Source organism: Capra hircus, chromosome 11, assembly GCF_001704415.2.
Source record: "Capra hircus breed San Clemente chromosome 11, ASM170441v1, whole genome shotgun sequence".
NCBI lineage: Eukaryota > Metazoa > Chordata > Mammalia > Artiodactyla > Bovidae > Capra > Capra hircus.
This window is the reverse complement of record NC_030818.1, coordinates 72,222,728-72,242,482: the sequence shown is the minus strand read 5'-3', so window position 1 is coordinate 72,242,482 and position 19,755 is coordinate 72,222,728. Positions and strand designations below refer to the sequence as shown.

Sequence of the window (19,755 nt, the reverse complement as noted above, 5' to 3'; positions counted from 1 at the left end):
TGGCCGCTCCACGTAGCTGTCCCGGCTGCGGCCGCCGCCCTGGCCCGGGCAGAGTCCTGAGCGCCAGCGCCGCGGGCAGGATCCCCGCCCCGCCCCGCAGACCCTGGCCCACACCCGGCGAGAGTGTGTGGTGTGCGTATATGTATGTGGGTGTGCGCGCGTGACAGATACAGACAACTAGGAGGCAGAGAGACAGATGATGAAGTTGATGTATATACGAAGCATATTTAACTGGGGGGCCACTCCCTGCTGGGACCCAGATGTGTGTGACAAGACAGAAGCTAACTTACTGTTAGCCTGTGGGATTGTGGCTGTGTATGTAGCTGTGTGGACGAGGGGCTGATGACACCGTAGGGAGGGGTGTTGTGTGTGGCCCTGTATCCAGTATGACAGTACTTGAGAGAGTTTGGCCAGTGCTTGACTGGCTGACTGGGTGTGTGACAGCACAGGATGTTAGTGGTGTGTCTGTTAGGGTATCTGTGTGAACTCTTCCTGTTTGTGATGCTCAAGTGACACTTGCAACTGTCGGCTTCCAGTGAAGGTATCATTGTGCGACTGTGACTGCACCTCCCTGAGCGGTTGCTCCATCTGAGCCATGGAGGGGGAGGGGACCTGGAAAAGCACCATCTTGAGGGCGATGGTTTGCCAGTACGGTGATGCAGTGTGTGGTTGTAGCTTTGCGGTCAAATGAGTATCTCCAGTTTTCTCACAGGGGCCAGTTCCTTCACTGAAGCCTCAGACTACTTCTTCAGTCACTGGGTCAAGACCTTTTTAGTGAATGACTTATCTTCCTGGAATCTTCAACTTCTCCCTCTCCCAATCAGCTCCTTCTCATCAGAGTCCATTGCAACAACAAGCTCACTCTCGTCAAAGTCACCTGGTCCTCCTTCCTGTGGTGGACACTGCTGGACACTACCTCCTTTGGTCATGGCATCACTGGTTTTGGCGACACCATTCCTCTCTCTCCAGTCATTTCTTTTTAGTTTCTTCTGTGTCATGGAGTTCCTCTGGGCTCTCTCCTCACTCCCTATCTGCTCATGTGTTCTTCCATTCACACAGCTTCCATCACTATCTCTTCGGGGTTGAATTCTGTACCTCAAAAATTCATATGTTAGAGTCCTAACCCCTAGTACCTCAGAATGTGACTGTATTGGGAAATAGGGTGGTTGCAGATACTAGTGAATATGGGGTCATACTGGAGTAGGTTGGGCCCCTAATCCAATATTTTTTTCCCAATAAAAAGTGGGAATTTGGACACACATACACCGGCATGTGTGCATACACACACACTCTCTCTCTTCTCCCTCTCTCACACACACACACAAACACACACAGGAAGAATAGCATGTGAAGATCTGGGCAGAAATTAGAGTGAAGCTTCTACATGCCAAGGAATGCTGGAGATTTCCAGGGAACCCCCAGAAGCTAGAAGAGAGGTGTGGAACAGAGTCTCCCTCATTGCTCTCAGAAGAAACCAATCCTTCTGGCACTTTGACCTTGGATTTCCAGTTTCCAGAACTGTGAGACAAAAAGTTTCTGTTTTTCAAGATACCAGTTTGCAGCACTTTGTTATGGCAATCCTACAAGTTAATGTATCATCTGAATGCTGATAACTACCATAACTCAAATACAATCTCTTAGCCCGAGAACACTTCTGGAGCTGAACAGCCTACTGACTTGTGCCAGATTTTAAGTTTTAAAGGTGACTGAATGACAGCACAGAAAGGGCAATGCCAATGAAAGAGAAGTTTAATGTTACAGTTCCCTTAAGAGGAAGAGGCACAGCTTACCAAACAGGACCACAGAGGGAAGCACCAGTGTAGGTCAGAGGCAGAAAGAAGCAAGGGGAAGGCACAGGCCACAGCCTTTATTAAGCTAGAAAAGCAAGACAGGGCAGGCTGAACAGTTTAGGGTTGACTAGCTTGAAAAACTTCAGAGGGCTTTGGGGGCACAGAGGCTGTTCCTAGTTGACGAGTCTCTCGTCCTGGGTTGATTTAGGAAAGGGAGAATATTGGTTTGGTGTGTGAGAGTTGGATAAAGGAAGTGGTTCAGAGTATGGCCTCTAGGAATTTTTTTTTTTTTTTAATCTTTTGGTTGCACCGTGTAGCATGCAAGATCTTAGTTCCCCAACCAGGGATCAACCTCTTGCCCCCTGCAATGCTAACTTGGGAGCCTTAACCACTGGGCAACCCTCTGGATTGCAGAAGGGAGGTGAACAACTCTGGCTGTTAGTTTGGCCTTGTGATTAATTGATGCCAAATAGACAAATTCAGAATCTAAGAAAACACAATTAGAACACCTATCAGCACCCCAGCCTCTATGTGTCTGAGTCAGAATACACCATCTTCCTCCTCAAAACTTCCCCTCTCCCCATTTCCTTATCCCAGGGTCAAGTCCCATACGCATCCCTGAATCTATGTAGTCAGAAAACTGGGGGTCATTCATGATTCCTCCTTCTTCCCCGACCTCCAACCTACTACCAAGTCCTATCAAATCTGCCTCCTATCTTAATAATCTTCACCGGCCAGGCAGCCACGCTCCATGCCAAAGTTCTGTTAACAGCCTCTAACTGACCTCCTTCCCTTCTCATCCCCCTCCAGTCCATTCTCCAAGTACCCTGAATGTTTATTCTAAAACATAACTCTGATCATGTCACCCTTGCATGCTAAGTCGCTTCAGCTCATGACCCTAGACTGTAGCCTGCCAGGTTCCTCTGTCCATGGGATTCTCCAGGTTAGAATACTGGAATGGGTTGCCATTTCCTTCTCCGGGGGATCTTCCTGACCCAGGGATCGAACCTGCATCTCTTACGTCTCCTGCATTGGCAGGCAGGTTCTTTACCACTAGCACCACATGGGAAGCCCAATCAAGTCACCCACTAAAACTCTTGGATGGCTTTCCTCCACCCATGGGATAAGCTCTAGCATCCTTTATGCAACCGGCCACACCAGATTCCTGACCATCTCATATGCTCTAGCAACACCCAGTTTCTTTTGGTTCCTTTCAGAAGCCTCACATCCAGGCTTTTGTTTGTGCTGTTCCCTCTTTTGGAACAACTACTCTGTCCCCTCTTCCACCTTGCCTTGGAAACTCCTTTTTTTTTTTAAATTTAAAATTTCACCTTAAATGTATTGTCATTTAACATCTAGGTATGCTTTCTCAGATCCATGGAGTCTGGGCCCCTTCCCCAGGGCTCCCGCAGCAGCTAGTACTTCCCTTATCTAGCACCGTACCCTATTGCAGGGGTTCAACCCTGACTACACGTTAGAGCCTTCCAGAAAACCTGTAAGTTATATTAATACCTAGGCTCCTCTCCAGACCAACCATATCAGGAGGTGGGGCCTGGGCACTTCTGGTGTTAGAAACACACACAATTCCAATCTTCAGTCAGGACTGAGGGTCATTGCTCTAGTAGATTACTGACTTGTTTCCATCTCCCAGTGAAGACAGGAACAGCATCCCAAGCTGGTAGAGTGATGAGTAAATATCTACTTTACGTGTGGACAGCATAGAGTGACACTATGCGTGGCTTTAACCCATGTGAGTGTGACACTGTGTGAAACGCCACTCATTCAGTGGCTGAACGCTAAGTGACACCGTGTGTGTCACAGTGTGAATGTGTCCCAGTGCGAGGACCACTGTGAATGGTTGAACACTGGGACTGGAAGGCTGTTACCACACGAGTGGCTGTGCCCTTTGTGTGTGACTGATGAATGGCTGGGGGACTCTAGCCAGGCTGCCAGCCTCGCCGCGCCGCCAGGGCAGGGTTTGAGGAAAAAGAAACTGGAGCTGCCCCTCACTAAGATGGCGACTGTAGGCGAGATCGCTAGTCCTCACAAGAGGCTGCACGGCCGGTGACCGTGAAGCGGAAGGAAGAGGCGCAGAGGCGCGAGACCAGGGCCGCAAGCAGTAAAGCCACTCGCAGGTCAGTCGGGTCAGCTCCACGCAGAGTGGCCGGCGCAGCCCGCCCACCTACCCGGCGCCCTAGCACCGCCCTCGCCACGCCCGCCGCCGGTGGGCGGGGCCCACATCCCCGAACCGCCAGGCGGTGGAGGCCGAACTTGCACAGGCCGTCCAATGGCGTGTAACCGGCAGGGCCCAGCGCGCACCTGCGGGCCCATTAATCGAAGTTCAAGCTCCGGATCCAGTCAAGAACTTAGAAATCGAAACTCGGCAACACAAGATGCTGAGCTCCTCTCAAAGCCCCCAGGATGACACCTGGACAGAGTCCTTCTCTCTGCTTTTGGGACTTGGCGCTGCCCTCTACTTGGGCTACTACTGGACGTGGGTGCCCCAGGTGGGTGCGGGTCCAGAGCTCTCGCCGGCGGGTTTAGGTTACTGAAGTTCAGGGGCCACTTCCAATCGGGGCTCGAGCCCTTTGTGGGAGCTGGCTTGGTTGGCTGTCCAGGTCCAGGTGAAGTTTTGACGCCACAACCCCACCGCTACTCCTGCCCTGCGCTCCAGCCAGGCTCAGCTTTGCTATTAACACCGAAAAGAGAGTTGATTGTCTGCCTAGATTCTCTGCATTCTCCGCGTACTCCCTATACCGGCTGGGCCTCTCAGGCATCGGAAGGATGCTGTTGCTTATTATGTGGACCAAAGCTTGCAGAAAGGCGGGGTGGAAGGTATCTTGAGGTGACAGGGAGATACACACACTGTGGTTTTCTTTTTAGGCAGTCTAGCTGACTTCCTCGTTAGTTGCACTGAATGAAGAAACCAGTCTGTGGGGTGGTAACTCCCAACATCACCCCATCAGTAGGACCTTGCTTCTCTTAAGGACTGGGAGGGGTTCCTGCCTATCTTAGGAACACCCTAACTGTCCTTGCTCATTGAGCCCTGTTTTAAGTTCTAGGCTCTCCATGTATAGTGCAATGGAAAAACCTGAAGAGGATGATTTTAATGAACTTGGAGAGTTTATTCTCACTGAAATTTGCATATCCCCCCAATCAAAATCTTTTAATTTCCATTAAACTTAAAGTAGCTGAGTCTAACAAGAAACCTATTAATTGAAGCCCTTTAAAAAGATCTATCAGGAAATTTAATGTTACCTAAATTTTCCTATATTTGCAGAGCTTTATACATCCTATGTATTGTTTATAAAATACTTCTGCCTTAATCAAAGCAATTTTAAAAATCCAAACTTTACAATACCCTATAAACCCTACCTTACATGTCTGATTTGAAAAGTCAGTTATTTCAGAACAGAGTTGTCCTTAACTAAACACTTTCCATTGTTTGCAACCAGCCACAGAGAAATCAGACACCTCTGCCACTATATACTACAAGCACTTCTGTGAGTTCCAAATCCTGGTTAAAATCCAGGGCAAGTGTCATTCTGGAGGCTCTGAGGACATGCTGTTCAGACTGTCCAACTTGGCAATGGATTGGTATTGATTCACCAACAGTGATTAATGGCATTTTATTCATTAATTCTCAGGGATAAGTCAGGAAATAGTTTACTAGAGTTAAAATGAAACTCAGTTACATGAAACCTGTGATTTTATTAGCACTTTGTTCTACATCTCTGAGGTGATTGACCAAATATTTAATAGATTGGTAACTCAAAATCTTGGCAACTAGGAGATAATATAGTAAAATGATTAAGAGCACAAGCTCTTGAGTCAGACAGACTTGGGTTTCAATTCCCAGCTCTACCACTAACTAGCTTTGGCACATTTTGTGCCCTGTGACACATTCATACACGTTTCCACAGGGCGATCATAGGTAAGGTTTATAGGGTATTGTGAGGTGTGGATTTTCAAAGATATCTTAAACAGCTGTTGTGAAGGTTCCAGGATATAATCATGTACAGTGCTTAGCACAGTATCTAAGGAGCACTCAACATAAGGAGCACTCAACAAATCTTACTAGTATTAGAAATAATATATATTTTTTACATTTTTAAATTGAAGTATAGTTGATTTACTTTGTTGTCTTAGTTTCTGCTGTACAGAAAAGTGATTTAGTTATATAATATATATATATATTCTTTTTTAAAATATTCTTTTCCATTATGGTTTACCATAGGATATTGAATATAGTTCTCTGTGCTATCCAGTAGGATCTTGTTGTGTATCCATTCTACATATAAAAGCTTACTTTTGCTAACCCAACCTCCCACTCCAACCCTCCCTCAGCCCCCTCCCTCTTGGTGACCACAAATCTCTTCTTTATGTCCATGAGTCTGTTTCTGTTTTGAAGATAGGTTTGTTTGTGTCATATTTCAGATTTCACATATAAGTGATATCACGTGGTATTTGTCTTTCTCTTTCTGACATACTTCACTCAGTATGATAATCTGTAGTTGCATCCTTGTTGCTGCAAATGGCATTATTTCCTGGGTTTTTATGGCTTAGTAGTATTCCATTGTATATAGGTACCGTATCTTTTTTATCCATCTGTCAATGGACACTTAGTTTGTTTCTATATCTTGGCTATTATGAATAGTGCTGCTATGAACATATGAACATAGAACATATCTTTTTGAATTAGAACTTTGTGTGGCTGTATGCCCAGGAGTGGAATTGCTGGATCATACAGTAATCCTAGATTCAGTTTTCTGTGGACCCTCCATACTGTTTGCCATAGTGGCTGTACCAACTTACATTCCCACCAACAGTGTCGGAGGGTTCCCTTTTTTCCACGTCCTTGTCAGCATTTACTATTTATAGAGCATTTAATGATGGTCATTTTGATTGGTAGTAGTTCACTATACCTCACTGTAGTTTTGATTTGCATTTTTCTATTAGACATGCTGAGCATCTTTTCATGTGCCTGTTAGCCGTTTGCATTTCTTCTTTGGAGACATGTCTATTTAGGTCTTCTGCCCATTTTTTGATTGGGTTGTCTATTTTTGTTGTTGCTGAGTTGTATGAACTGTTTGTATATTTTAGAAATTAAGCCCTTGTTGGTTGCGTTCTTTGCCAAATGTTTTTTCTCATTCTATAGGTTGATTTTTCATTTTGTTTATGGTTTCCTTTGCTGTGCAAAAGGGTGTAAGCTTGATCAAGTCCTATTTGCTTATTTTTGTTTTTATTTCTATTGCCTTGGGTGATTGACCTGAGAAAATATTGGTATGATTTATGCCAGAGAATGTTTTGCCTAATATCACTATTAATTCCACTTTGTCTTTTGCTTGCTGTGTGACTCTGGGCAAAAACTTAATCTTTGTCATAGTTTCTTCATTTATAGTAAGGTTGGGTTTAGCCTAGTGCTAGCAAATAGCATATAGTGAATCACAGATGTTATTATTCCAGGGCTTAAGAACCAAGGTATGAGTTACAACAGTCATACTACCAACCTGGCCTCTCGAGTTCATCACTTACTTAGCCCCTTTTGACTACAGGAAGAGATAGGAGTCTGGTCCTCAGGTCCCCTCAGGCCTGCAACAGAAATGCCATTTCTGTTTTTTGATTCTGAGACCTTTTGTCTTTGTACAGCATACTCCCCATTTATAAGCCTTCTATATGACAAGGCCCTCTCATTTACTTGATGTATATCCAGAACCATCAAGCAAAGGGGTTGAAAGTTAGGGCTAGGTGCCCACTGACCTCATCTGCCCCCTCATTCTATCCCTGTTACCTTCCTCCTGGCTGGCAGGAAGGAAGAGAAAATCTGTTTACACTGGGACTATTACTCCATTAGAGTACAGTCAACAGCAGGGGCTATTAAGAAAACGAGGTGTTGTGGTAAAAAGAAGCCCTTCTGTTGCAAGCACGCACAGTAAGAGATGGGAACATATAACAATGGAGTGCTAAAATCAGGAGCCAATGTGGCCAGAGATGGTTTTGAGATGATAGTGTGGGTAATTCAACTGCAAGGCAGAAGTCATAGATTGAATGGTACTGCATTTCTTCAGCCTCTGCTCAGGACCCAACCTTTCCTGCAGATCAGCTGGGTAACTTATATTAGTTGCTATCTCCAAAGTGGGTTTGGGGCATGGATAGGCTGAGTGTGGAAGTTGGTTCAGGGTCAGTTCTGGTGAGGTGACACTCTAGGTCTGGAGTTCCGGGGCTCTAGTGGGATTCCAGATTGAGGTATGCTAGATTCCTCACCCCCGGATGAGGCAGTGCCCTCCAGGCTGCCCTCTGGGAAGAGGTCTCTCTGGTGTTGGGCACCTCACTGGCTTGGTGCAAATATCAGGGGAGTGAGGCCGATGGTGTTGTGTGGTTACAGAGGCCACAGCTGGTGACTGGGTCCCGATTTCTGGCCTTCCTGGAGCAACACTGTCCAGTCACACTGGAGACTTTCTATCCTACGCTCTGGTGTTTTGAGGGGCGGCTACAAACCATCTTCAGAGTCTTACTGCAGTCCCGGCCGATAGTCCCTTACTCGAGGTAAGAGAAAGATGGGGGTGAACGGGAAGCTGCAAATATAAGGAAATCTTTATAGGGAATAAAATTATTTGGCTGCGTCAGGTCTTAATTGTGGCACTCGGGATCTTTTGTTGCAGCACACGAACTCTCCAGTTGTGCCAGGCAAGCTCAGGTTGTGGCCTGCAGGCTCCAGAGTACATGGGCTTCAGTAGTTGTGGCACGGAGGCTTAGCTGCTTCATGATGTGTGGGATCTTAGTTCCCCGACCAGGGATCAAATCCACATCCTCTGCACTGGAAGGTGGATTCTTAACCACTGGACCACCAACAAAGTCCCTCATCTACCCCTTTTAAAATGGAGGCAACCTTCACTCCATCTACCTCAGTGTGCTGAGGGTAACCAGGGTGGCTATATGGAAGGGCTTATGTATAACCATCGGAGAAGGCAACGGCAACCCACTCCAGTACTCTTGCCTGGAAAACCCCACGGATGGAGGAGCCTGGTAGGCTGCAGTCCATGGGGTCGCGAAGTCGGACACGACTGAGCGACTTCACTTTCACTTTTCACTTTCATGCATTGGAGAAGGAAATGGCAACCCACTCCAGTGTTCTTGCCTGGAGAATCCCAGGGACAGGGGGAGCCTGGTGGGCTGCTGTCTATGGGGTCGCACAGTGTCGGACACGACTGAAGTGACTTTAGCAGCAGCAGTAGCAGTATGGGCTTCCCTGGTGGCTCAGAGGTTAAAGCGTCTGCCTGCAATGCAGGAGACCCGGGTTTGATCCCTGGAGAAGGAAATGGCAACCCACTCCAGTACTCTTGCCTGGAGAATCCCATGGAGGGAGGAGCCTGGTAGGCTGCAGTCCATGGGGTCGCAAAGAGTCAGACTCAACTGAGTGACAAACTACTAAGTAGCAGTATGTACAACCATGAGGTAATTTAATATTCAATCTTTTATGTCACCATTATACTTTGTTATGATCTCAGGTTTTGCACAATACATGCCCTCAAATGATGAGAAATTGTGGGAGTAGAGAGGAAGGTATAAAATCTTTTGAAGTACATGGAGTTCCTAATCCTAATAGTTTCTTTGTGTGCCTTTTTCTCCAAAACCACAGTGAAGTTCTGGAAACCCCAGATGGAGGCCAGATCCTCCTAGACTGGGCCAGCCAGTCTAACAGTCAGTACCCCGACCCTAGCACCCAGCCCACTGTATTACTGCTTCCTGGCATCACAGGCAGTAGTCAGGAGACATATATCTTGCACCTAGTTGATCAAGCTTTGAAGGATGGCTACAGGTAAGGATGGGAACAGCCCAGAGAATTGGGTGATGTCTGATAACTTGTAATTGTGTGCGTGTGGTGGGGTGGGATGGGGGCGGTGTCAATTCAGACCCTACTAGCTCTGGGGAGAAGGTGCCATATGAAGGGCACCTTATGACTGAGGCCTTTCTGAAAGCTACCAAGAGGGGAGAAGAGCCTGTAGGGAGGGTCTGGCTAACATGTACCTGTGTGTGCCACAGGGCTGTTGTATTTAATAACCGGGGCTGCCGCGGGGAAGAACTGCTGGTGAGTACCCTCCTTCCTCTAGTGGTCCTTCACTCCACTCCCTTCGGATATCCTGGGTCCTGCACCTCTACCTACCTGTCTTCCATTTCTTGAGTCCTTTCATTTTTCTGCCTTCTGGCCAAGGACCCCCTCTCTACCCAATGATCTGGTTTGCCTCAGACCCATAGGGCCTTCTGTGCCAGCAATACTGAAGATCTGGTGACAGTCATCAACCACATAAAGAGTCGCTACCCCCAAGCCCCACTGCTGGCTGTGGGCATCTCTCTCGGAGGGTAAAGACTGTCTCACTTAACCCAAAGGCCCAGTCTTCCTTCTCCCCATCCTCTCCCCATCTCCAGTACCGACTCCCCAAGGCAAACCCTTTTTTCATGGCCTGGTCCAACCCTGCAGGATATTAGTGCTGAATCACCTGGCTCGAACGGGACGGGCAGCAGGCCTGGTGGCAGCACTGACTCTGTCTGCATGCTGGGACTCCTTTGAGACCACCCGCTCCCTGGAGAGCCCCCTGAACTCACTGCTCTTCAATCATCGCCTCACTGCTGGGCTCTGTCAAGTCGTGAACCGGTAGGGTCCTGATGAAGAGCAAAGGGCAGAGAACAGGGTAGGACGGCATATGCCAGGCCCTCCCGGTGCTCGGGTCAGCTCCGTGTGTGTACTTTTCTCCATCGAGATAAGACTGAGGGTGGCTCCGGGTGGGGTCCAGGTGCAGAGCCAAACCTCTGTTCTTTTGCAGAAACAGAAAAGTGATGGAAAATGTGGTGAATGTCGACTTTATCCTACAGGTGTAGTCTTCCAGCTCTTCCCTCTGCCCTGTATTGTTCTTCCCACATCTTATTCCCTTGTTCTCATCCTAGCCTATCCCGCCTTCCACCACCTGCAGGCCCGCACCATCCGCCAATTTGATGAACGCTACACAGCTGTGGTCTTTGGCTATCAAGACTGTGCTGCCTACTACCGAGCAGCCAGTCCAAGAACCAAGGTCAACACCATCCAGATCCCTGTGCTCTGTCTCAACGCAGCTGACGACCCTTTCTCTCCCGTGGACGGTGAGCACCAGGGATCCAGATGCTTTAGGCCCCAGGGGAAATGGGCCGTGTATGAGGTGCAAGTGGAGAGTGCCTGGACTCTCGGCAGAGGCCAGGGCTCCTAACCTCCTCTCCGACTCCCCTTGCCCCAGCTCTTCCCCTACAGGCTGCCCAACACTCTCTCCACGTTGCACTGCTAGTCACGGCCCGGGGCGGCCACATCGGCTTCCTGGAAGGACTGCTTCCCTGGCAGCACTGCTACATGAGCCGCCTCCTGCATCAGTACGCCCAAGCCATCTTCCAGCACCCGGCAGAGTTGCCGGGACCCCGGTCACCTACCCCTTCAGAGGCAGGCAAGAGCTGACAGGAGTCTTAGTTCAGTCTTTCCTTGTTTATTAAATATCAACTTTTCCTGCCAAATGGGCTGAAGTTCCTTTATCCCTTTCCTCAAGGCTAGGGCAGACTCTCTAGGAACTTACTGCATATGGCCTGGTGGGCTTGGAGCTACCCAGTGGAACCCAAAGATTACTGCCTGGATCTTCATTCTGTTCCTTCCTTCCCTAATAGCAAGTCCCAGGCCAGTGCAGGCCCCCAGCAAATTCCAGGGGCTCATGTGAAGAGCAACTGGCCACAAGGCTGTGGGGTACGAGGAGAAAATGACTGTTTCTGCAGGAAGGACAGCACAGCAGTGCCTCCAAGTTCTCGGGCATCTTCACATATTTCTGGAGAAAAAGTTCAAGCTCAACTCTGGAGCCCCTGGTAGACAGAGGGAAGGAGGCAAGTGGTACGGCCTGGCCCTCAGATACCACTGTCCTGGGCGGATCCACAGATGATGAACGCAAGGTTCCCAGGACTCAGGGTTGCACAGGGCCAGAGCCAGGCTTTAAATGGGAAGGGCAGGCACTGCCCATCAGTCTTATCCGTGGCAACCTCAGCTGTGGACCCAGGTGGAGTGAGCAGTGGGGTCCAGGCCCCCGTTCTGGTCTAGAAGGTAGCAGTGTCCAGGCCCCTGGTTCCCTGGGAGCAGGGAGGCTAAAGAAAACCTGGAAAGGCACTCTGGAGCAGCAGGATGGTCATAACAATAAGCCCAACACACAGCAGCAACAGCAGCCACACAGGAGCACTTCCTGCAGGAGGGAGAAGGGAAGAATTCAGAAGGCAAAGGAGTGGCATTGCAGCCCGGAGAACAGAACCATTCAAGGAGGGGGACAGGTGACTATAGACAAGCATCCTATTCTCCAAGGGGCAAGTTTCTGCTCCAGCTAAAGGGGGAGTGGTACCCCCACCCCACCTTAGGGACTCACGTCGTGAGGGCAGCAGGTGCAGCTGGCAACGACTATCCACAGCCACAGAGAACAGAGCAGTTTCGTGGGACCCAAGGAGCTCTGGACCACGACCTTTCTCAGGCAGAAAGGCCACATCTGTCACTACAATGCCATGGGCCTCCTTCACATAGTACAGACGCTGGGGACAAGAGGAAAGCTAGTGAGGGAAAGCCCAGTTTGGAAGATTTCTTCTGGAAAACACACCCTCTGCCCCCAGACTTTCCCTTTACAGGCTGGGCCCGACACTTCTGTGCACACTCAGTGAAAAAGGAGGCCTAGAATCTCTACCCCAGAGAGCCCTCAGGGCTGTGCCCAGGTCCATCCATTACCTGGAGCGAGAAAGCTATGTAGATGGCAACAGAGCCAGTGACGGTGCCCAGGCCCAGAAAAGTGCCCGATTCACTGCAACAAAAAAACGCTCACTGTCCTGGAATCCTGTGCAGCAGCAACAGTCTCCAGGGATGTGGGCAGCACGTCTCCTCGGGCTGCCCCGGGCACCCTCACACCCAGCCAAGCCACCACTGTCTCATACCTGACACTAAGGCAGGAGATGACTTCATGGCCACAGGGCCTGGTCCGAAGGGGCAGGAATGTGGAGGCATCCCAGGCTGTGAGGTAGCAGGGCGGGGGCTGGCGCAGACGCTTGTGGGGAATCTGCACCGTGAAGAGTCGCAGACCGGCAGGCTGGTCTGGAACCTGCCCAAACCTGGGGGCCGAGCCAGAGGCTGTTCAGCTCCCGGGGCCTGCCCAGCCCTCCTCAAAGGTCTGTGCCCTCCTGTACCCTGGTCAGGTCTGGGGTAACACCCAACAAGGCTCCGATCCCCTCCCCACCAGCTTCCCCCTGATCCTCTTCCCACTCCCCCACCACATCTAGGCTGTGCCTCTTTCAGCCACCCTCTGGGTCTTCACACCTGCAGGCCTGGTAGCGATAAGGCGTGTTAGAAAACGTGGGTCCGTTCTCTTGCCAGTGCAGCTGTGTCACCAGCTGATCCTTCTGCCACACGGAGGCCTTAAGGTCCCAGCCCACAGTTACCAACTAGTCAGGGATCAAGATTCCAAGGATGGACAGTTAGAGGGATCCACTTACTGGACAAGCAGCATCATCACCTACTTTCTCCACCCTCTCACCTCCTCACCTTGCCATCAGGCCCCAGAGCTAGGTCTTCAATCTCCCCTTCATGGGCTTTGAACTCCAGAACCTTCTCTAAGGTGGGTACCTGCAGCCAAACCACCACCACAGTCAGCCTACGTACCCAGCAAGAGTGCAAATGATACCCACTCCTCTTCTCTACTAATGGCCACTCAGTGCAGGCTTTACTCACAAGTTTCCCAGGACCCAGGTTCAGTTTCTAACAATTCTGGCCTTGCTGTTACTGACACTCATCCTCTACCTCCCCAAACCACACCTTCCAGACACGAACGCAGCCATCTGTCCCTCCAGTGGCAAGCAAGGTATTATCATGGTTGAAGCACACAACTTTCTGCAGTGGATCACGGCTGAAGTCTGTCTGCACTTCGTGCAAATTCTCTACGCTGAATTCCACCCCCTCCTGGTGGGTTTCAGCGCCAGACTTCTTCTCTGCTGGGGCTGCCCCTTTCCTTTGTCGAGGCCCCTGCTCCTTGGAACCTGCAACACAAACAGCCTGCCAGGTTCCAGGCTTCTAGAATAAGTCCTACTGGCCCTTTCCAGTGGTGAACATCAGCTTCTCTCTTGCTACCATAATCCCACCTCCAGCCCTACTTCTTCAGAGACCAAGATGAGCAAGAATTCATTAATTTAACCCTTTGCCCAAAGCTAGCGGGGAGGCTCTCACCTGCCTTCTCTGCCTTGTTTTTGCCCTTCTGCTGATGGATCTGGAAGCGCAGGAGCTGACAGTGGGCATCCTGCCCTGCAGCAAGGATGTTACCAGCCAGGGCCAAGTTCATGGTGGCCCGTGTCTCTGTGTCATGAGAGTGTAGTAAAGAGGCGCTGAGGCGCCCATTAATCTGCTCCAGCTGCAGAAAGTGCTGTGGGAGAGGGAACCAGGATAAGTAAGGTTCAGAGAGCATCTCAAGGGCAAACTTACATCCTGTAGTCTGAACTACATTTTCTAGTTTAAAGACTTTTTCCAAACTTTTTTCTTTTTTGAGCCTCACTCATGTGTACTGGTCTTCGCTGGTGGCTCAGACGGTAAAGAATCTACTGCAATGTAGGAGACCCAGGTTTGATCCCTGGGTTGGGAAGATCCCCTGGAGAAGGGAATGGCTACCCTCTCCAGTATTTTTGCCTGAAGAATTCCATGGAAAGAGAAGCCTGTCGGTCTACAGTCCATGGAGTAGCAGAGTCGGACACGACTGAGCGACTATCACTTTCACTTTTTTTCACTTTCTTGCGTACAGCAAGCAAGGCTGGGATTATCACGTCTAGTCTGCAGAACAACATGATAACTCTCAAAAGAGTGAAGAATCCTAGCTTGTATTTCACTCTCGCCGCTACCAGTGGCAGACAGACAAATCTTATGTAGCCTCCCCAAGAAAGCCAGGTTACGATCCCTGGAGTTGATTCCTGAGATCGAATTGAAGCGTTCCTGCCTAGGCAGCGCTGTGTGCAGTTTTCACTTTAGGAGCCTCTCAATTCACCAGTGAATGGTTCAAGACAAATTCGCACCGGGACGCCCGGCACGCCGCGGTTCCCACCCGGGAGGGGCAGGGTCCGAAGCAGGGGTGCGGCCCGCTCCCAGACCTCCGGGAATCGCCCTCAGCCCGCTCTGAGACCCGGCCCCAGCGGGCCTGTATACTCACCACGCCATTCTTTATGCCGGTCTTGGCGGCACCTCCTCCGCCCGCAGCTATGAGCAGCCCCGCGCTGGGGTCGACCCGAAGCGCGTACAACGGGAACGGGGCCCGGTACAGCTCTGGCGTCCGGCGCCGACCCATCCCGCTCGCCGCGCGCTTCACTGTCGGCGCCGAGGTCCCCGGGACATGCCGCGCCTGGCCTTCGACTGCTGTCCCGGCCGCTGTGGACCTTGGTCCGGTCGCTGCCGGGAAGACTCCAGACCCTTCTCACCCGCCGAGCTGCCGAAACTCTAATCACACCGTAAGTGTCCCTAACACTGCCAGGGGCCGTCTAACCCGGTCTCGCAGACGCGCAGCGCGCAGGCGCACCAAGCCCGCTCTCCTCGCGCAGGCGCAGAGCCGCCGATACGCGTCAGCACTAGCCAGCCTGTGGCTGGCGGAAAGAGGGTGTATGAATTCCGTTCTCCGCTTTCAGATGATGGCAGACTACGCCATGTTTCTGCCGGGCGGTGGAGGCGGGCGGCCGCTTCACGGAAACGTCTGGCTTGGGGCGGGGCAGGCCAAAAGATTAAGGGAGGTTAATAAGCCTTTAATAAATCCTCGGATCAGGGCTGTCCACACTTCAAGAGTGACTTGCAGACTCGTCAAGCAGTAGCCCTACGTTTACCGCCCCGCCCCGAGACAAAGTGATTCATCCAAGGTCACACTCCTGGCTCTCTTGCCTCTTAAACGGAGGCAGCATGGACTTGAAAAGAAACTTGGCTTCAAATCCCGATGCCACTGCTTCCTAGTATGAGGAAGCTACTCTTTACAATGAACACCAATCCTCCGAAGTTTGCAGAGGTTGGGGCTGGCCATTCTCTATGCCCCCCACCCAATCCAGGCACCTCAGGGTTCATGGGTAGATAGGCAAGTTGGCCCTCAGGCTGTTGAAGGTCTCTGCCTAGCCCCCATCCTCCTGAGAGGGCCTTTGGGTTTTTGATCTCCATCCAATGTGGGGATTCCCTGTTTCTCTAAAGTGAACCCTTCCCTTCAAGGAAACACCTCCTGCTGCTCCCCTGGCGACATCAGCATGAGTCTTTGTTAATCTGAGGTGCAATCAGAGGAGGGGGCCCAGTGGCTTCATCTCTGGGGATGCCATTAACTGTCCCACCAAATTGAGTTAAATGTTTGAAGGGCCTGGCAGAGCCTTCTGCACCTCTCAGTTGCTCAGGTCTTGTGGGTCCCTTGACCTCTTCAGATATACCGCATGCACTCTCCTTGACCATTCTGTTGACTTTGACTCTCCTGCACCCCTTGTTGGGTTCTGGTCACCCTGAACGTACAGCCACCCACAGATCTGCTCAGCAAGACTCAAACACAAGTTTTGCAGGGTCAGGCTTTTTTTAAAATTTTAATTGGATACACAGAAGGCTGAGTGGGGCCTGAGATGCCCTTGGTCCTCTTCAGCCAGGAGAAAGCAGACTCCACAAGGGGCTCCCAGGATTCAGGACTGGAGAACACACCTGACCTCCAGCCAGCCAGCCCTTCAGAGTGTCTCGGGGGCTCCCTGAGGTCTGGGGCCGGGCAGGGCTGGTGGGATTCAGAGGAGGTGCTCCAGGGGGCCTCCGTGGCTCTAGAACTAGAGTGGTGACTTTTGGGGAATGGGCCCTGGAGAGGCAGGTCTCTTTGGGGCAGAGGAAGGCCTGGGCTTCGAGTGGACCGTAGCCTGTTTTGGTGCCTGAGTTAGAGACCCTGAATGGCTTGTGGAGTTTAGTGACTGGCGGCCTACAGACCTGAGGCTCCCGTTCTGGGAGAGGGTGCCTGGCCCTAGATCTTCCTGGGCCGGAGCTACTGGGGCTTGAGCTACCTGGGCTTGACACCCACTGGCCTGAGCAGCCTTGGCCTGAGGCCCTGCTTCCTCCAGCCTTCTTCTTGACAGCAGATGCAGAGCCTTGGCCTGGCCCTGAGGCAGGCGGAGGCCAAAGCCAATGCCCATGCGGAGTGGTCCGGATTTCTTGCCCTGGGCACAGGGCAGCAGCTGGGGGAAAGCAAGCAGCCTGGGTCCAGTCCTGTATCTGGGGATGGGGCAAGAGGGGGTGCGGAGCTGGAGACACACCAGGCATACAGGGTACTCCACGACAGGGGCCTTGTCGGTTTGGCCTAGCCACAGGCGCTGCAAAAGCAGTAGCTGCAAGTCGTGGGCGATACGACGGTGCCCCAGATGGAGCACCAGGGCTTGGGCCAGGGCTCCTGGGTCCTTGAACTCTGCAGGGTCCTTCCCGCTTGCCACGCATGCCCCCTCCGCCCCAGGGGACCTGGTGTTCCTGTACTGATGCGAGTGCCATGCCTGGCTGTTAGAGTGGACCCCACGAGAAGGTGGGCTGGGGCTCGGGGACGTGAGAGTGGAGGTAGGTAGATCTTCGAGGTGGAAAGGCGACTGGCAAGGTGAGCGGGGGAAAGAGGAGTTCTGTGGCTGAGAGGGCGAGGAGTGAGTGAGGGTAGCAGAGGGGTATAGCCGGCGGGAAGGCGAGGAAGAACAGGGAGGGGAGAGAGAGAGGCAATTCTGATGAAAGAAAGTGGGGGAATTTGAGAGAGAAGAAGAGTAGGGATGTAAGACAAAGTCCGAATTTGAGTCAGAAGAGTAGAGATGGGAGCCCGCAGAGTGGGACCGTGGGGGAGGAGAGCAAGATGGCCGGGTGGAGCGGAGTGATTGTTGGCAAGGCTGAGGTTGTAGGTTATAGAAAAGGGAGTCTGCAGTTTGTGAGGGGCCCTGAGGGGGCCGCCCAGGGGACGCTGTGTTCTGTAGCAACACCTGGGCCTTGTTTGGAGGCAACATTGCCTTGAATCCTTCAGGAAGGGACTGGGGAGTCAAGACCAGAGATGAGAGACCTGGCAGATGCAAGACCAGTTATCTCTCAAGCCTGAAGTGGCTGAGAAATCAAAACCTTCTGTGCACAGAATGTGGCTCCAGCCTGGTGTTGGTGTGGCTCTTGGTGGCATATGAAGGAGCCACCCAGCCTGGAGCAGCAGGTTCTCTGAGTGTCTGGGCAGGAGCTTGGCTCTAAATGTGGTCTCTCACTTCTTTGCAGCTGGCCATTGATGAGGGGTGGAGGGCACGGAGGATCTGAACTGCCTCTTGGGAACTGAGGGGCAGCAACAGTTATCTGGGTGGGCCAGGGGGAACGACACAGCCCATAGGATCTGTAGAGAAGGAAACAGAGCCCGTGACACAGGGAGACTGGGTCCATTTCTGGCTCTGGCTTATGTACTATGTACAGGCTGGTTCGCCATGATCCTAAATCCATATCACCCCTGGGGTCAGAAGAGCTGGCAAAAAGCTCCAGAGAAGGTGAGAATGGAGGAGGAGAGGAGATGGAAGGGAGGGTAGGGTGGAGAGGATGGAGTTAGAAGAGGGAAATTGGAAGATGGAGACTGAGATGGAACTAGGAATTGAGGGTGTTCTGTTCCTGGGAACTCTTACCAATAAAGGTTCCTCTGGGCGGTTTCTCAAGGCACTTCAGCGAAGAGAGGACCTTGGAGAGAGGGAAATACAGTCAACAAACGGTGGATATGCCCCTCTCTGCCCCCAGGGTCTGTCACCCTAAACTCACTCTGACTCAGATTTTGGTCTGAGTCTTGCCCTCAGTCCTTGTTCAGCCAGGAGGAGGTCTTCTGTTGCGGGTTTTCGTTCTCTTAAATCCAAATCACAGATTCTGCAAGCATCCTGGTTTCGTGGCACTCTGGTGGCCCTAATCCCTGTCTTCCCTCACGCTGATGTCCTCTGACTCAGCCTGGCCCCAACCCAGATGGCTTTTCACACTCAGTAGCAGCAGTAGCAGTGGGGCCAGCTGGTGAAAGCCTCTGGGGGACAGAGACTGTGTCTAAGGGGCGGTGTTGCCGCCCCCCTTGGGAGCTGGGAGCCCCATCTCCTGGAGCAGTTCTCCCTGGCACCTAGTGCCTATGTCACAAAGGCCGGGTGCTGACATCATAGGCTCTCCTCATCACGGCTCTAGGACCTTCTCTTAGAGATCATTCGAAGGCTGGCTCTTGACAAAACTGAAGCAAGCACGATTCTTTGGGGCATTCAGTCTCTCCTGGGCCTAGTCCCCACCTCTGCTCTCTGCGCTGTACTTTACAGCTCCCAACACCTCCTCCAGCCAGGGTTCTCCTCTGGGCTGGGTGCTCCCTTCAACTTCCTGTTTTTTGCTTTCTGACTGTGGTTCATGGTCCACACCTTTCCCCCCTTGGATATGCTTATATGTTTGCTTTTTAAAGAAAATAAAATCAGTTGTATTTTATAATTTTTAGCTTTATCACAGTATAATTCATAAATAAAATTATAATACATTTTAAGTGTATATAGTGATATTTGATACACCAGGAAAGGAATTATCCCACCTGTTAATGAATACATCCTTTACCTCATTTATTTACATCTATATTTGGCGGGGAGATGAGCACAGTTAAGTTCTACTCTCTTTGGATATGCTTATATGGGTTTTTGTTTGTTTGTTTGTTTGTTCACTTTTTTTTGTTGTTAAATTTTTAGGCCATGCCACATGGCATGTGGGATCTCAGTTCCCCAACCAGAGATCAAACCCATGTCCTCTGCATTGGAAGCATGAAGTCTTAACCACTGGACTGCCAGGGACATCCTACTTATATGCTTTTACATCTACTTTCTTAATGGCTTTACTGAGATATAATTCACATACCATACAGTTCACTCATTTAAAGTGTGTTTTTTTGTTATACCCACAGGGTTGTGC

At 50.9% G+C, this 19,755-nt stretch overlaps 3 protein-coding genes across 6 annotated transcripts; 1 reads left to right on the top strand and 2 right to left on the bottom strand.

Annotated features, from left to right (window-relative positions):
• ABHD1 (abhydrolase domain containing 1) lies at nt 3,977-11,320 on the top strand. 2 transcript variants are annotated; one of them, XM_005686916.2, is made up of 9 exons: nt 3,981-4,297; nt 8,176-8,336; nt 9,430-9,609; nt 9,834-9,879; nt 10,039-10,151; nt 10,270-10,443; nt 10,613-10,661; nt 10,760-10,925; nt 11,057-11,320. In XM_005686916.2, exons 1-9 carry the CDS (start codon nt 4,184-4,186, stop codon nt 11,266-11,268), a joined length of 1,215 nt encoding a protein of 404 aa, XP_005686973.1. In that variant the 5' UTR covers nt 3,981-4,183; the 3' UTR covers nt 11,269-11,320. The 2 variants fall into 2 exon arrangements, with proteins under 2 accessions (XP_005686974.1, XP_005686973.1); XM_005686917.3 differs by lacking the exon at nt 10,613-10,661 and having other exon boundaries at nt 3,977-4,297; nt 11,057-11,275.
• Nucleotides 11,275-15,426, bottom strand: PREB (prolactin regulatory element binding). 3 transcript variants are annotated; one of them, XM_013967810.2, is made up of 9 exons: nt 15,011-15,426; nt 14,044-14,236; nt 13,636-13,856; nt 13,366-13,446; nt 13,141-13,265; nt 12,762-12,935; nt 12,559-12,631; nt 12,209-12,368; nt 11,275-12,031 (listed from the first exon to the last, which is right to left on the bottom strand). In XM_013967810.2, the coding sequence occupies exons 1-9, from the start codon at nt 15,143-15,145 to the stop codon at nt 11,937-11,939; spliced, it is 1,257 nt and encodes a 418-aa protein (XP_013823264.1). In that variant the 5' UTR covers nt 15,146-15,426; the 3' UTR covers nt 11,275-11,936. The 3 variants fall into 3 exon arrangements, with proteins under 3 accessions (XP_013823264.1, XP_017911006.1, XP_017911007.1); XM_018055517.1 differs by having other exon boundaries at nt 11,281-12,031; nt 12,196-12,368; XM_018055518.1 differs by lacking the exon at nt 13,366-13,446 and having other exon boundaries at nt 11,281-12,031; nt 12,196-12,368.
• Nucleotides 15,163-17,822, bottom strand: PRR30 (proline rich 30). Its single transcript, XM_005687067.3, has 3 exons — nt 16,738-17,822; nt 15,341-15,431; nt 15,163-15,294 (listed from the first exon to the last, which is right to left on the bottom strand). Exons 1-3 carry the CDS (start codon nt 17,820-17,822, stop codon nt 15,163-15,165), a joined length of 1,308 nt encoding a protein of 435 aa, XP_005687124.3.